Here is a 17154-nt window from a genome sequence, read left to right as displayed (position 1 = left end):
GAGCTTTGAATCTCAGAAATAATATTAAGAGGAAAAGGCATGTCAGAAAAGAATACATATGCATGATTCTGCTGAAAAATGTGAAATCAAGCACTAGGTAGGTGTTATACATATATATCGTTCAAATATATAAAAAGTAAAGAAATATTTAGCAAAATATATCAAATAGTACTAGGAGGGTTAGGTTGGTTGGATGGAGTAACTTGGAAAAGTTTTTCTCAAGCAAGTGCTGGATACAAGAGCATTCATTCATTACAAATCATTAACCTTTCCCTGTTATAATGTTTCTTTACATGATTCATAATCATAATTTTTAAAGAGTGAAATGACAATTTTGTTTTACATTAACTCCAGAATAGAGCTTAGTTAGGGTGTTTGTTTTAAAGACATAAACCCCTCAACATCAGCATACATATTGTTCTCTATAATTTGAATAAGGCTAGGAGATTGCTGTCAATTTATTTTTCCATGAGTTTGTTATTTTTACATTTTTTAGTGGGTACAACTTTTAAAACAATTGAGCTGACATTTTAGTGTATTAATTTCAGATTTTGCCTTCTGTTATGTAACATTTCAAATACATCAATGCTATTATTTTCTTGGTTACTTTTCTCTTATTACTGAGGGAAAATACTAGACACCCCAAATTAAGGAAGGAAAGGATTATTTAGTTCTCAGTTTGTGGAGGTTTTAGTCCATTGCTGGCTGGCCCCTGTATATATAATTGCATGTTTCCCCCTGCATTTTATCCTATCTTTTGTCCTTTCTCTCCTCTTCATTGTTTAATCTTCAAGTTCCATTTTTCTTTTTTACTGTATCTGCTATACCTTTCAGGTTTTATTTCTTCTTTCAGGTTCTTACACTAGGGAGAAAATACAATAATTACACAAGAAGGTCTGATTTATTTCACTTATGAGTATAGCCTCTAGTTGCATCCACTTACCTATGACCACTTCCAGCTTACAATTGCACGAGATAAATATTACCATTCCAAATGGTACAAATGGGGATATAAATCACTGAAGCCAAAGCAAGTCCAAAATCTATAAAAACAAATGTTAAGTCCTACAATTTCATGTAGTTCCATCATTTGAGGCAATCTGTGGAAAATTGTAAGTCCCTTGTGGCTCCACCTCAATGGCACTTCTTTCTTGTGCCTGCTCTTCTCCTTTCAGGTTTTCTCAGATGATCCATGTGCCTGGAGTATCCGAACTTCTGGAATTTCCACTATATCTTTGGCTTCACCCACACAGTCGCGCATATTTTCCTCTTTGTAGTACTCTTCCTGGCCTCCTAGGCCTTCTGAAATCTAGGTGGAAGCCTTCTTAACCTCATAACTCTTGCATTCTGCATGTACCTAAAATCAGCCCATGTGGATGATAGCAAGATCTGCTGCCACCTGGAGCAATAGCCATGCTTTCCTCTCTCTTAGCTGTAGGGGTTGGGTCCCTTGATCACTGGGTACTCTGAATCCAAATCTGAGGAACAATTTCTCTAGGCTGCCACCATTTTGGGACTTGGAGCAGCTGCCACCACCATTCTGGATCATAGTGTTGCTGCTGCTATTCTGAACATGATACTCTGCAGTTTTCTCCTCACAGAAAGCCTTTCACTTCTGAAGTTTTGAGGCTGTAAAGATGGAGTATTACTGCTACTTATGATACCCTCAGGAAACCTTTTATTTTCTCCTGTCCCTTCTCAGCAATGAAAATCTCCTTAGTTCTATTTTTACAGGCCACAGGTTTAATGGAACATTTTTCCTGGCCAAACTCACAATATTTTAAATCACCTTTCTGGAATCTTTGCTTTTGGTTGACAACATAAATCTGGCTAAAAGCTTCTAATAGTAGCCATTCAGCTGCTCCAACATTAAGCTGCTTTGAAATTTCTTCTGAAAGATTAGTAAGTCCTCAACTCTCTATCAAAGTCTCAGGCAAAAACTCTGGGTATGAGCAAAAGGCAGACAAAATTTTGCCAAGCAATATCATACATCATCTGGAGTACAACAGCCAGTGCAGAAACCTCCCAAGCCCAATCTTTACAAACAGGGTTTCTATCAGCCTTTAGTCTTCTGAGCTCTGAGCAGAATCTCTTATACAGAGAAGCCTAAGGAATTCCATCTCTGCTCTTTTAAGCAACATCTTTAAATCTTTCCAAATGCTTTCCTTAAGTCATTCCCAAAGGCTCTTGAACCATATAGTCAGGTATAATCACAGCAATAACCCTACTCCTGGCAACATCTTCTGTCTTGGACACTTATCTCTCACTGCTGAGACAAAATAACCAATGCCCCAAATTAAGGAAGTACAGATTTATTCAGCTTTCAGTTTGTGGAAGTTTTAGTTCATAGTTGGCTGGCTCCAAGGCAGAGCAGCACATGGCAGAGGGTAAAAGTACATGGTGGCAGAAGACAGCAGAAGAAGCAAGAGCAAAAAGTGATGATCAGCAAAGAGCAAGCCTCTTTCCCTCCCTTATATTGTGTACAGGTTACTCACCTAAAGGTAGGTGTAGCATTCACACCCATAATCCCAGAATTGGACCATGAGTCAACCATAAACCTTAGAAGCCCAGATCATCACTTCACGAGCCTTTTGGGGAGACATCTAGAAATAAACCATTACATTTATCCTATTATGCTAAAGAATGACCAAATTGATGAAATGTACAGTACAAGTTTGATCCCTAATCTAAAAATCTGAAGTCTAAATTCCTTTAACACCCAAAACTTTTTGAGGAGTAGTTATGTATGATACCACAAGTGGAAAATTCCATAGCCAACCTTATGTGATAGATTAAGTCAAAATACAGGCACACTCTAAAAATGTTACCTATAATTTCCTTTAGAGTATGCACATAAGGTATATATAAAACATAAGTTCATTCTGTGCTTAGACTTGTGTATCATACCCTAGATATTTTATTATCCATATATAAACTTTCTAAAATCTAAAAAATATGAAATCTAAACACTTCTGATCCCAGGCATTTCAGATAAGGAACATTTAACGTGTACAAGAAAGAAATTAGATTATTATGATATTGTTTTTTTTTCTTTGTTTTTGTAAGATACCAGTGCATGGTCTGGAAGTAGATTTCGAGATTTTGTTTTGATGGAACCAGGAATTGAACTCAGGACCCAGTGCTTGCCAGGCAAGCACTTATTCTAATGAGCTATCTCCCTGGCCCCAGCTATCTCCCTAGCCCCTAGATTTCTAGATTTTCCTGATTCAAAGGATGGTGATTATTCTCTACAAATTTGTTAGACTTAATTGACATTTATAAATGTGTCTTTCACATTGTGTCTACTGCTTTCATAGTTTGACTTTTTTTGGAAGAATATAGTCCCTTTTGATCTCCTTAGCATGTTTCTCTGGGATGTCTTCAGTAGTGTGAAATTTCTGTGGAGATTCAAGATCACCTGCTTTATGAAACTGAGGAACTGCAAGGTGATACTAGAATTTGGTAACTAGGTGAAAACAAAGAGCACTTTTGCCTCCTCCCAAATAGAATGATGAAACCAAAAAGAACCACGTGCTACTTAGCCAGTTACTTAAATTTATTTTTATTTCTTTATTTTTTTTCAGAACCAGGGATTGAACTCAGGCCCTTGTGCTTGCTGGGCAAGCACTTATTTTACTGAGCTATCTCCCCAGCCCTCAAATTTATTTTTAAAAAATAATATTTAATATAAATCTCTCAGATAGGGCCATACAATGTCTATGGTCCTGAGCATATAGCAGAGGAAAAAATAGATATTAATACATCACTACAACAACACAGGAGGAGCATTTAACAGGAAAGTCTCCTATGTAGAGCTCTATGTGTCTTGGGCAGGAGAACTTGTTCTGTGATCTAGTTATTCTTCAGCACCTTATAATGGCTGCCATATTAATATGCATTTGGTAAGTAATAATAGTCATTACTGTTAAGACCTTTGATACATGTTTCTGCACGAGCACACAAATGTGCCCTAAAGCTGCACCACTGGTAGTTGTTGAAGCCAGAGTTTGAACCTAATCTATTGATAGCAGTGTATACAGTTGTCATTGCCTATGAGCTTACTGGGGTCCTTGCTTGGTCCCTTACTGTTTCACTTACTACTCACAAACTCTGTGGAATGACAGTATTATCCCTTTAAACTGATGAGGGTTTTGAGCTCCAGAGTCTGTAAGTGACTTGCCCATGATCACCTGCTGCATCTTCCTCCTTCAAACCCTCAACTGCTCTGTGCTCAAATCTGTTACTCTTCACACCCCTTGTACTGGTGGTTCCTGGGTATCCTTGGCTGCCTACAAGGGAAATGTTCAGTTTATTAACTTACTAGGTCTCCAAGTGCCAAGCAATCTGTTTGGATGATTTTTTCTCCCTACAGAATTGACTAATTTGTTTTACAGAATTGACCACATTGGCCAGTCATTTTAATGGTAAATTAAATTATGCTTGTTCATTTTTTTTTCTTTAACTAAGTCTCCAGCTGCCAGGAACCTGCCCACATGTTAAGGGTGAGACATACCTAAATTGTTGTCAAGGGCCAGACACTTAGTAATTAGGAAGTCTTAGACATGTACTTAACTTCTCTATGAGTCTGTTACCTTGTTAATGGAAATGAGATGATCCCATTGCTGCCTAATCTGGTTAGTGACATGATTGAGAGAAGTAACTATTCAGCTCCTAACACAAGGCTTGATCTTTAAGGAATTTTGTTATGTAGTAGCTGCTGTTATTGCATTTATCATTGCTAATGTTGACCATAACATTTAATTTCAACATTGTCTTTGTTCTAAAGCCTTCACTGACCTCCTTAACCTGGATCATTTAATTCCTTCAAAGGAAAGCAGAATAAATTACTTGTTCCTCATTGGATAATGTTCTTTCCTTATGGAGCTTAAATTGCATTATAAAAATCGGCTCAAGTCTCTTATTCCCTATCCTTTATTCTAATTATAGGCACTTTTAATTTAAGTTCATTCATCTTTTCACTACCAACCTTTCATTGTGCCTCACACATCAGTGCTCCAGGGAGGTTGTTGAATTGAATGAATAGGTCAAATGACTATTCAGAGTGAGTGACAAGGTCCATGCTTGTTGGTATGTCATTGCAAATGCCATTGATGGCATTGCCTTAGTTTTCATGTGTAAAGACAATAGAGTCTTGACCTAGATGTCTTGCTTTCTATAAAGATTTTCACTATCTATATGAAATCTGTTTTAATTTGTACTTTTTTCATGGCTTGCTAGTGCTATATTATATCCCCTTATCTTCTGCCATCCCTGCCATAGGGCTTTGTGAAAAGACTTACTTTCATTTAAACTTGTATTTCCCACATTATTTTAAGGTATACATTGTACTCTTCCCCCCTTCATGAATGCATTACCATTTTACTCTATCATTATGCTGTCAATCTGAAAAGCCCTTGAGAAAGAAAGAGAGTCCTTAATTTAAATAGGCCTGATACTTTGCTAAAGAGGTGAGTGCACTATCTACAATTCTATTCTTGTCAAGAATAGGCCTTTGAAATTTTGAAGTGAGGAAATGAAATTTAGAATAGCTACCAAACCATGAAGCATCCAGGAATAATAAAAGAATTAGAAAAGAGAAAACAGTAAAAATTCAGATATCATAAATTGGATAAAACTCAGTACAGGGTTCTGGAGAAGGTCTTATTTTGAAATAACTTGGTTTTCTATAAGAGATGTCTCAAATGGTCAGACTGAGTTAAAAGATATGGAATTCTCCCTAAGGAAAAAAAATTGCTGTTAAAGGCCTCTGAAGGTCAGGTCTTAGTGGTCATGAAGAACATTTTTTGTTTGATTTTTTTTTAGTTTGAATTTTTTATAAAGGTGATAGAGATTAGAACACCATCTGAATGAGAGTAGGAAAGGGGGAAACTTAGTAACCATTCCCAGATAAATATTTTGCAAATGATGGTGAGAGTTTGTTCCTCTGTTTCCAATGAAGTTTGGATGAGACAATTCACTTGAAGGAAAGCAAGAGAGATTTGTGTTCCTTTGTATTCAAGGAACATCCTATTTCTGAGATCCTTGAAAATGTTACTAAGCAGGGCAGGATTTGTCCCACAAATAAGGATGGAGAGTTTTCCAAGATTCTACATCTTTAGGAAGGGTTTTTGGGGACAGCACTGCCACAGTCCCAATTACTCTCTAGGATAATCTGACCAGATTCACAAAGAAAGCATATAGAATTTCATGGACTTCTGACTTTACATAAAAAGGTGGGTGGCAAGCAGGCAGGGGAATAAATCAGTTCTTTTGCAGATGGGAGCTCAGACCAGCCCATTTGCTTCATAATTGTATGAATGCCATAGCAAATGATGAACTGCAGTTAACTTCTTTTGCCAACTATACAAAGAATTTGTACTTTTGCTTAAAACTGAGTAATATTTAATGTGAAGGAATTGATTACGTTAAAGTTTCATATTGGAGATATTACTTACAGACAGCAATCATGGTGGGGAAAAATTGTTTAAGCTGCTTCCCCGAAAATCTCAATCAACTGATGCTAGCTTTTGCTTCACAAAACTTTGATATATGTCCCTTGACCTTTACCAACTACCCTTTCACGTTTGACACTTAACATTTGCTACATGATTAAAATTCAGCGTTAATTAATTTCAACATTATCAGTTAAGTTATATTTAGCTAAGAACACTCACTTTTGTCTTTTGTGAGTAGCATAGCAGTATTATTACAAAGAGGTAGTCAGGAGGGCAACAGAGATAGGAGAAGAGAAGAATGATTCAGTGTGTAGATAATTGTTTCGAGTGAAATTTAGCTTGGTATTTTTGTTCCTGTCCTCAGTAGAACTGAGATTTAGCACCTCCCGCTGGCATTTAGCCTCCACCCCCTCATAGAAGGAGGCTGTGCTATGTAGATGTTGAGAATGAACCACACCAGAATGAAATTATAGCACAGTTCTAACACTGGCAGGAGTTTTCTCTGGCCAGCTCTTGGGTACAAACCTAATAATCCCCAAAAGAGAGGCAAAAGCATTGCTAGAAAAGTTTCCATATTAAGTGGCATCCTCATTGATGAAAGAGGTTGACTTGATTGTATAAATGGCATGCCACCAAAGTAGTGACCATTCCCCAAGTAAAAAGTGAAAGCCACAATGTTTCACCATAGCAGAGTTAGAGTTCAAAAACATCATCCAGGAAGTTGTTTTACTAATGACTTATTCCATAGTGTGACCAAAAAGTGCTTTAGAAATAGTTAAAACCCAAGAAACTTGACCTTTTCCCCTGAGTTTGCCAACTGAGAAACATTTTTTATTAGCTTTTCTATGCCATGCTTTTTTTTTCTTTTGATAAGAATGTGGATAGGAAACTATTGCTTTTACCTAAACCTCAACTTGCTGTAGAATCATTATGTTCTTTGGGATGCTGGCACAAAATTGTGGCCCATAAGTTTATTTTGTCAGTGAAATACTTCTTTCTCTTTCATGCCCATACAGAACAGTGAGAGAGAGGCTTTCCAATTGGTTGGTAGAGCAGATAAAACCCAATTTATATGTCCATGTAAGGCTTACTGAAAGATATTGGTTTCCTTATGACAGTTTATCAGGTGTTCCCTCAGTTGTATACACAAAACAAAATTTGTAAGCATTTTCATTTGCATATCATGAAGTCTTTTTCAATCAGTAATTCAACTTTTAAGTTCCAGAATCTGGCTCCGTGCCCTCAGCACATCCCCTACCTACAGAGGAGGGAGTTGAATCTTTGGCAAATTTTGTTTTCCTGTCCATATATGCATATGTTAGACCATGTGAAAACCAAATCAGAACTCTAAGATGAAGTCTCTGGATTTCTCTTAGTTATTTTTGTGTCCCCATCCCATGACAGTTTGAGCTCTGTTTCAAAACCTAGTATGGTGCTTATACCTTTACTGCCACTGAAAACATCCCTGATTTAACCTGCCTGCTCTAGCCTCTGATCTGGGCTTCCTCTGGTTTCCCTTCACCTGGCTCTGCGCATATGCTTGTCCCAGTAATGTTCTGTCTTCCCACTTCTGTTAGTATCTGGGCCTTCTGGCCATTCTTGCTCACTTTTCACCCTGGACTGACTCTCTCATGGTCCGGATTTACTCATACCACTAAACCCCACCCACTGCACCTGAGCTGTAGTTGAGCTTGGCCAATCCTTGCCATATGAGGAAATTCAGGAGGAAGCTGAGCTCTGATATCACAGGATACCATACATAAATAAAATGGGCAAGTCATCAGCTACTTGTATTAAGGAGCACATAACTTCTCTTTTAAAGAGTGGGAAGATTTTATACAAGTATAGCTTTCTAGTCCTTGACTCTTTTCACTCTCATTTGGCTTCACTGAAGGGATAAGAGGATATAGTCACTTCAAACATTTATTTTCAAATGAAAAATATACATATTTATCTTCAGTGTTAACTAAATATGTAACTATCCATAAAACTTGAGCTTGATAATGATTTTATTTTGTAAATTGTTTTTCTCTGTTTTTCCATTTTAAGGTGTTACATAACGGCCTCGTCATGGAGATGAACCATCCAACAGTAGGGAAGATTTCAGTCCCAGGTTTGAAAATTTTTGTTATTTTTCTTGACACTTTTCTTCATTAATTGTTTCATTTGTTATCTGCTGCATGTGGGTGCTAATTCTCCCAAACAACATATCAAGCTATTGTCAAAATTTACAGTTTGAATTGAAAAGGGATGGTAGGAACATGGTTGTAAAAGAGAAGGCTGAGTCTACAGGGCTATGTCTTAGCTCTAAAGAATGTCTAATTTCCTCAGTGACAAAACATATTTACATTTTCTCATTCCATTTTGTGTCATTTTATATACCCAGAAGTGTACAACATATTGTATCAAATGAATAATAATAAATGACAAAATATTAATAAAACATAATGGGGTCATTTCAGATTGAGAAAGAAAAACAGGCAAAATAGAAGCAGTCATGTTCTTCTATAACAATGGTTTATGGTATCCATATTGGCTTTGCAAATCAGGAAACTAAATGTTTTCATTAAACCCAGAATTAATTGAATTTTTTGTAAGTAGACTCATACCAGATAAACTTACCCGAGACTACTGCTTGAGCCATATATTAATCCTTTAATTTCCAGAGTGAGCTCTCTTTCTGATAGCTGGAAATTGCATATCCACTTTCAGAGCACCCTGATGAATAGTTCTACTGACAGATCTTAGGCTCACTACCTCTTCCTCAGTGACTACAGGTCTCTGGTGATTGATTACAACAACATTATCCCTCAGATATATTGTCTCCTGTGGGCCATGCATGGAAAACACAGTTGTTTATTGTGTTCTTTTTTATTTATTTAGTACAGGGACTATAGGGTCTCACTACATAGATCAGGATCATAGTGATCCTCCTGTTTTCAGTCTCCCAAGCACTGGGATTACAAGCATGTGCCACCACACCAAGTCTCTGTGTTCTTATTTTTGACAAGATTTATAAGCCATTTTTTTCTTTTCTCCTAATACAAGGCAATGAAATTAGCTAGGAGTTAATCTTCAATACTGTTTTCCTGAAACTTTTTCCTAGTCATCTTGCTTGGAATTTGAGTATTCCTCAATTTGGGTATTCCTGGTATTCCTCTCAATCACCCAGGTCAAGTGACATAAGGCATTTTACATCTACAGACATCTGATCTTTGTTGAATAACTGCCATTGTTAATTTCATTCTATATGGAAGATATAGGGTTAGCTTGATGATAATTTCCCAAAACTAACTAGATCATGACCATTGGCAGGTAAAAGGATAAGAAGAGGGAAGTATGATGGACAGCAAACTGAAAGGGAAATTGCTAATGTAAGAGTATAAGAATCTTATTTATTTACTTGCTTGTTTGTGAGGACCTGAGGTTGAATCCAAAACTTTCACACTAAGCTACAGTCCCAGACCTGTTTTTTGTTTTTATTTTGAGACAGAATCTTGTCAAGTAGCTGAGTTATCAAGCTGTACTTGAATTTGTCATTCTTCTTCCTAGGCCTCCCAGAGTGCTGGAATGATGGGTGTGTGCCATGGCACCCAGCTGAGAGGCTATATAGTGTATATAAGTGATGAAAAAAAACCCTGCGTGCTATAAGCTGAGAAATTCATTCATTCATCCATTCAACCATTCATTCACTCATACCATTAAGCATATGCTATGTCTAGGTGCTACTTTAGGTTTAGAAATGAGCCAGACAGCTTGGGCCCTGGCCATATGGAGTTTTTACTTAAAGGGATATCAGCAAATATGAGCATAAAAATATTTATATGACTGCAAAGAAAAAAAAGAATAGTGTTTTGCCTCAGAAAATCATGGAGTCAGATTGGGTACTTGAGTAGTTTGACTGGCCAGAGGAAGCTGGCCTATGAAAGATAGGGGGAGATTATTGCATGGTGTGGGGCCAGTATGTAAGAAGGCCCTGTGGTGGCAGGAGCAGATGAGGATTAAGCCAGCACAAAAGAGTGTGTGGAGAATGGGATAGGTCTGAGACTAAAGAAGTGGGCAACTCCTTGAGGCCCCATGAGAGCTGGGTCTACCCTGATGTTAAATAGGGGAGTGGAATCTCCAAGTTATAACTTAGAGAAGGATTAAAGTTGGGAAAATCTTACAGGAATTTCATTGATGCTCTCTACATTAGGGTCATGGTGGTAATAAAGAGAAAGGGTTGGTCAGAATAAAAAAAACCTGTAAGCATAGTGTTTTCATTCTAAGGAGACTTTAAACAGCACTTTGTACTAGTTTTAAATTTTTAAATGGTGATCCTGATTTTCTAAATGAAAATTAGTCAGATGTGGTAGTATATACCTATAAGGCTAGCACTCTGGGAGGCTGAGGCAGAAGGATCACAAGTTCAAATCCAGGTTGGGCAGCTTAGTCACTTAGCTACACATGATCTCAAAATTAAGGAAAAAATAGGGTTGGGGATGGATCTCAGTGATTGCCCAGCAAAGAGAGAGAGAGAGAGAGAGAGAGAGAGAGAGAGAGAGAGAGAGAGAGAGAGAAAATAAAAAAATGCCTGAAAGATAGTTAGCATTCCATCTCTGCAGCTTTCCTCCTCCTCTGTCCCTACCATGCCATAATTCTGCCAACACCTTTGGGATCATGTGCCCCAAACCACAACTCAGGAACCTTTGATACAATGTAACCCCATATATTACAGTTGATGGTCTAGAGTATGGAGCTCTTTGTGTATTAGAGGAAAGGAAAACCATGTAAAAGTCAAGATAACTGTTCACATGACAGTGCAATAGCAAAAGAAGCCAGGAACCTGGGATGAATGCATTGGTAGCAAAACTCCATCATGCAAATGTGAATGTGCTAGGTTTTCAGGGTAAAGGAATGAAGAATCAATCTCAGGAAAAGGGAAATGCTTTCAGATTTCTAAAGGGGAAGAATACTCCTGTTGTTCACTTTAATTTATAGAGCTACTGTCACAGTAATGCTGTGTAAAACCCACAAAATCCAAGGGGCACAGGGACATGTGTCCAATTACTGCATGAGTGTGGATCAACTGGGAAATGCTGATGCAGATCTGGCTTGGCTGGGTGGCTGTGCGTCTGTTGGCACTGCTGCCTAGCTGCACCCTGCTGCTGACTGGACTTGGTTCTGCTCCAGTGTCTTTCCCTTCACATGACTGAGGAAACCACAGAAAGCACAGAGCCTATCAAAATGTTAGAGTAGAACAGGCAAGCAAGCAAAACTTTTCTGCCTATATCCCACTGGCTGAAGCATGTGATCCAGTTCAAAAAGACACTTCAGTTACGTGGTGAAGGGCATGAGTGAGAAGTTAATGATGGGAACCATAAATTCAGTTTACTGTGATAAAACTCTCAGTTCACCTCTATAGCAGTTCCCTTCTCCATAAATGTTAACTCCCTTTGGAGAACTCTCTTTTAGTTTCTGTAGTGCTTCAGTATCTGTTTGATATGTCTACCTTATTGACTTACCTTATATTTTTTTTCTCTCAAGACTTATCAACATGAGAATTCTCCAACTTGCAATGAAATGAATATTGCAAGATTACCTTTGGAATTAAAATACAGTCTCTCTCTCTCTCTCTCTCTCTCTCTCTCTCTCTCTCTCTCTCTGTCTTTCTGAAATAGGATTTCTTATACAGTTCAGTATGGCTTTGATCTCACTTTGTAGCCCAGGTGATCTCCTGACTCTGCCTCTGAACTGCTTAGTGCCTCTAGAGAACAGGACTGTTCTTGTAACATTTAACTCAGTGTATCCCAGTAAGAGGCCACTTAGGACAGAAGATATTTATTAGTAATTAAATTCATTTATTATGCACCTCTCACTGGTTTTATTAACTCATAATAGCTCTACCGTTCTTTTTAAGGTTTGTACCCATTGAATTCTCCTAACATGTCCTCGTAAGTCTGGAAAATTGAAAACATAGAGTGGAGTTTAAAGTGATTTGGGGCTACACCATTTTCTGGTTATCCACTGAAGATACCATTTGAATTCACATGTTTGGAATACTGCTAAATTCTATTTACTTATATTTCCTTTGTCATTAAAACATTTCTGTGTCCTGCACTGAATGGTCTATATGTTGAACAACTTTATATTTCTTTATTTTAATGTAAAAATATTTTATTTATTTATTTATTTATTTGGTACAGGGTTTCACAATGCACCTCAGACTTATAGGGGTCCTCCTGTCTCAGACTCCCCATCACTAGGATTACAGGCATGCACCACCACACCTGCCATGGTGGGCCTGTGCTTCCGGAATCATGCTATACTGGGGATTGAACTAAGGTCCTTGTGCTTTCCTGGCAGGTGCTTAGACCTCTGAGCTATCTCCCCAGCCTTTTTTACATTTTGTATCTCAGTTGTTTATGGAAACTTGCCTTTGAAAGAACACCAGTCATTTTTAGGCAGTTTTTATAATTAATGCTTTCTTTAGAGATATAGGAGTCCATAGAGAATTACCATATATTAAAACTCCTGAGAAGTAAACTGATTAATATTCAAAACTAATATTTAATATACAGTGGTTTTTTTTTGTGGTACTGGGGATTGAACTCAGGACCCTGCACTTGCCAGGCAAGCACTTATTCTACCTAGCTAACTCCCCAGCCCCAATACACAGTAATTTTAACAAGTATAAATTCCTTCTTCAAAATCCTATTACATTTTAAAATAATTGTTGTGATCATAATTGTTTCAAAAATTGTAATGTTTTCTAACATTAAAATTGGGCAAATAGTATTATCTAAACCATCTCCTTTATTAATTTATATCTGATGCAAATACTCCCTTTCCTACTATTCCAAACCATATTTGCTAAAAAGAATTAAAGAATAATTGTCATTTTTGAATATAGATGACATAGTTAAAGCATGCAAAGTGGTTAATGTTCATCAGTTATCTCTACATAAGTTGCTGCTGTGATAACACCATTTCTCTTAATTTCAGATATTGTTTGTTGAAGTACTGTGTCATTTAAATTTTAATGCTTTAGTTACTTTTTCTTTACTTCTGGGACAAAATATCTGACACCTGAAGTTAGAGAAGGAAAGGTTTACTTAGCTCACAGTTTATGTAGGTTTCTGTCCATACTCGGCTAACTCCAAGGCAGAGTGGCACATGGCAAAGGTCAGGGGATTATGGCAGCAGAAAAACAATGAAGGAAAAGGGAGGAGCAGCAGCTGTGGCTGCTAGCAAGCGTCTCTCCCCTCCTAATATTGTAATGCAGATTATATCCCCCAGGGTGGGTGCAGCACTCACACCCATAATCCCAGCATTGGATCAAGGATTAATCACAAACTCTAGAAGCTGGCCCGTGATTACATGAGGCTTTGGGGGAACAGCTAGGCACAGACCATAATAGCCTGGTATGTAATTAAGGATGAATAGAGATTAAGAAAAATTACTAATAGGAGTATAGATGAAAACCCATATCATATTTCCTTTTGCCAGGCTTATCTATTCTGGTGTTTTAAGAGTCCTCAGTGAGAGAATAGCTCACAATTATATAGGAAATATTAAGGTAGCAATATTGGCAGAATAGGTACAATGCACTAATTTACTTATAATTAACTAATGTAACTCAAGTACATATTCTCTACCTATAACTAAATTAATTAAACTTTGTTTTGTACATTGTATGGTGTGACCAAAATATACAATGAATGTTTTTGTTAAAAAATTTATTACTGTAAAAGACACAGTGCAGTTGATCTCATTCAAAATACTTCCCTTATCTTTGAACACACGATGTATCTTGATAGTCTTGTCACTTTCTGAAGCAGTAATGGAAGTCCTCCTTCATGAGTGTGGTGGTGTGATAATCAGATATGGTGAATAGTGCTGCCAAGTGCCATCCAATAGAAAAGTAGCCTTCTAAAAACATTGCAGTGCATTCCCATCTTCCTTATTCAATAGATCTGACATCTTTCAGAGTCTTTCCCAAAGTCAAAGTGACATGAATGGTAAAGATTTTGAGGCTGTACAGCTAAAGACACTCATGAAAGAAGCCTTCCATCAGTACTTCAGACAGTGGCAAGAATGGTGGGATAAGTATGTTTGAAGAGAGGGGTCATCTTTTGAGGAAGGTTAATGGTGGTGTTTCTCAGGAGTTTCTCTGAGAGGTGAGGTGAGATAATAGGATGGGGTGTGTGTGTGTGTGTGTGTGTGTGTGTGTGTGTGTGTGACAGAGAGAGAGACAGAGAGAGAGAGACAGAGAGACAGAGACAGAGAGAGACAGAGACAGAGAGAGACAGACAGATGACCTGAGAAAATGCTCAGATGTAAGTGGGAGGGGCAGGATGAGAGTTACCCTGGAGATGGAGCCAGAAGCTAGATGAATAAAATATGAAATACAGCTAAGGACAAAGTTAAAAACAAACCCACAATGTCTAAGCTATCTATGCTGAGGGCCCTGGAATTCCTCCCATCTGCCAGGTGAAAGTGAGTCTTGGAAACACTTGGACAGGAATCTCAAACCAAGATATAAATCGTGCTCTTAGTAGAAGTTTTCATGGACTCATTGTAGGAGTAGTTTCTGGCTCTTTTGAAAAACTCATAATGTTCAGAATTTTAAACTGTGAAATTGATTTTTTAAATGTGTGTTTATTCAGCACAGAGATGAAAGGACACATTAAAGTTCCTAACACATTTCTGCAACAAGAAGTTTGCCACCATGTAAACATTACCTTATTTGCCACTTTGGTGGAAAGATCTTGCATAAATTGTCACATAACCCTGGAGTGTTGCTTTCCATTGAACCGGTAACTATTTACATCTCCCTCATGTCACCTCACTGGCCACTGTGGACTTTTAGCCACAGCCGAGGGTGCTGTCCTTTCCTATGTTGGGGCGTTTCAACATAGACGTCTTGGGGCTGAGCTCCAAACTCCAGAGGATGTCAATGAAATTGAGTTTGATGTGGAGCTCTAAAGTTTCTCACCATGTAACTGTTTTCAGTGTACACTGTGGTCATCGGATTTCAGCAGCACTTCTGGGAAGTGTTCGGTGGTGAGCACGTCAGTGCTCTGGAGGGAAGAAGGCAGAAAGCACTCTTGCAAGCGCGCAAGCAGAGTCGAAATTGAATTACCATTGCTTGCTAGTTCCCTGCTCTGTGCTTTTCAAAGGCAGCTCCAAATTCTTTTAAATAAAACGTTTATGTGTTTCCCCCTTAACATTTTAATAGTCACACTTAGAAAATACAGCAGTGTTCAGCCAGTGAGTGTTGGATGAAGGAAATGTAATCACCATGGTGGATTAATGCAGCTGGAACCAAATTATTGAAATATTGGTGTTTGGATTTTAAAATGTATTTTTAAAAAGTTGAATTACTTCTTTATTTGATTATTTGCCATATTGTACTTGTAGATGTTGTTCGAGACCCTATAAAGGATGGTCTAAACGTGTCTTTCTGGATTTGAAACAGTGAGCTTTCATAAGCTCCAGTAAGGTATTTAAAGTCCCACCAACACCATTTATACCAAACTAGTAAAGTTTTCTGAGTGATGACTAGTATCAAAAGCTGTTAGATAATTCATACTTTTAAAGATGATTTGTGAGAAATTTATAAAGTGTGCATTTTTTAATGAACAGATTGGCTGCCGGTAGAAGCTCTCTGAAAGTGATTGATTTCACTTATTTTTCTTTTCAGCTTGAAGCATGTACAATAAATTGAGTGACCACCTCATTTCTTCCCTAGTTCCAAATCTTGCTCTTCTGTGCTATAGAAGTCTACACCTTGCCCTGTTACTTTTAGTGTTTTCTTCCCTCTAGCTAGAAAATCAGATAATGTTTCTGAAATCACATATTCTCAAAGTGCAGTTAAATTTCTTTAATGGATAACAGCCGTGGGGAAGGCTGTCACAAATGTCACTGGGGAAAAAGAAAAATTAAGAAGAACTGAAGTTTTAGCTTATATCCTTTCTTGAAGTTTAAATATGTTGGCCCTCAAAAGGAATGTGAAGTAAAATCAATGTGAGAAATAAAGGCAAGATGAGTTATTTTTTCAAGGTAGAAAGGCCTTTTAGATGGCAACAGGAAAAGTGTGTAAAGTTTTTGTGCTGCATGTAGTACACAATCTATTTTCTGGAAAGACCGTACTCCTTCGGGACCAGAGTAAGCAACAAAAAAGAGAAAAGAGATGGAAGGGACTATGGTCTGTCACCAGGAAAAGAGAAAGCTGACAGAAAAGTGACCTTTTAAGTAGACTAGCCATGATACTTCCCAAAGTACTTAATTATTTTTAACAATATTAAAGCCCTGATGCATGAGAGGGTACTCAGAGTGAAATCAATCAGGTGAGGTGACACTGAATACCTGTGGCCTTCTCTGCAAGTCCTGCTCCCATGAGACAGGATCTTAGACATTGTTCCCATTTGGTGGGAAATGAATAGCATGATTATTTTCCTTCCTAGGAGAGCTGTGAGGAAGCAGAGAAGGTGAAAATTGCATCCCCAGGAATGTCTTCCATCAAGCACCGGAGAATCTTGGGGAGCCAAGTTACTGTCACTGATATGACTTAGGGATCTCCATCAACTACGCTTATCTGTGCCATGAGGAAAAAGTATTTTGTGAGACCTGGACTTTCATGCTCAGGGAACTCATGGGACTGGGAAAGCGGCCAAGAACTCAGTTATTCCTCTGTAGCATGTCCTCATCCATCCAG

General features: G+C 37.8%; 1 protein-coding gene across 1 annotated transcript in view; it reads left to right on the top strand.

Moving 5' to 3' along the window:
* Sugct (succinyl-CoA:glutarate-CoA transferase) overlaps positions 1-17154 on the top strand; it is an 808498-nt gene that overhangs the window by 678955 nt on the left and 112389 nt on the right. The window contains exon 13 of the mRNA XM_004629655.2: positions 8505-8568. Within this exon, the coding sequence (XP_004629712.1) occupies positions 8505-8568 (64 nt within the window). The remainder of the gene's footprint in view (positions 1-8504; positions 8569-17154) is intronic.

The sequence above is a fragment of the Octodon degus genome, unplaced genomic scaffold (genome assembly GCF_000260255.1).
Source record: "Octodon degus isolate 3935 unplaced genomic scaffold, OctDeg1.0 scaffold00031, whole genome shotgun sequence".
Classification (NCBI taxonomy): domain Eukaryota; kingdom Metazoa; phylum Chordata; class Mammalia; order Rodentia; family Octodontidae; genus Octodon; species Octodon degus.
Note: the sequence above shows the minus strand (reverse complement) of the source record. Positions and strands in the feature narration are given on the sequence as shown.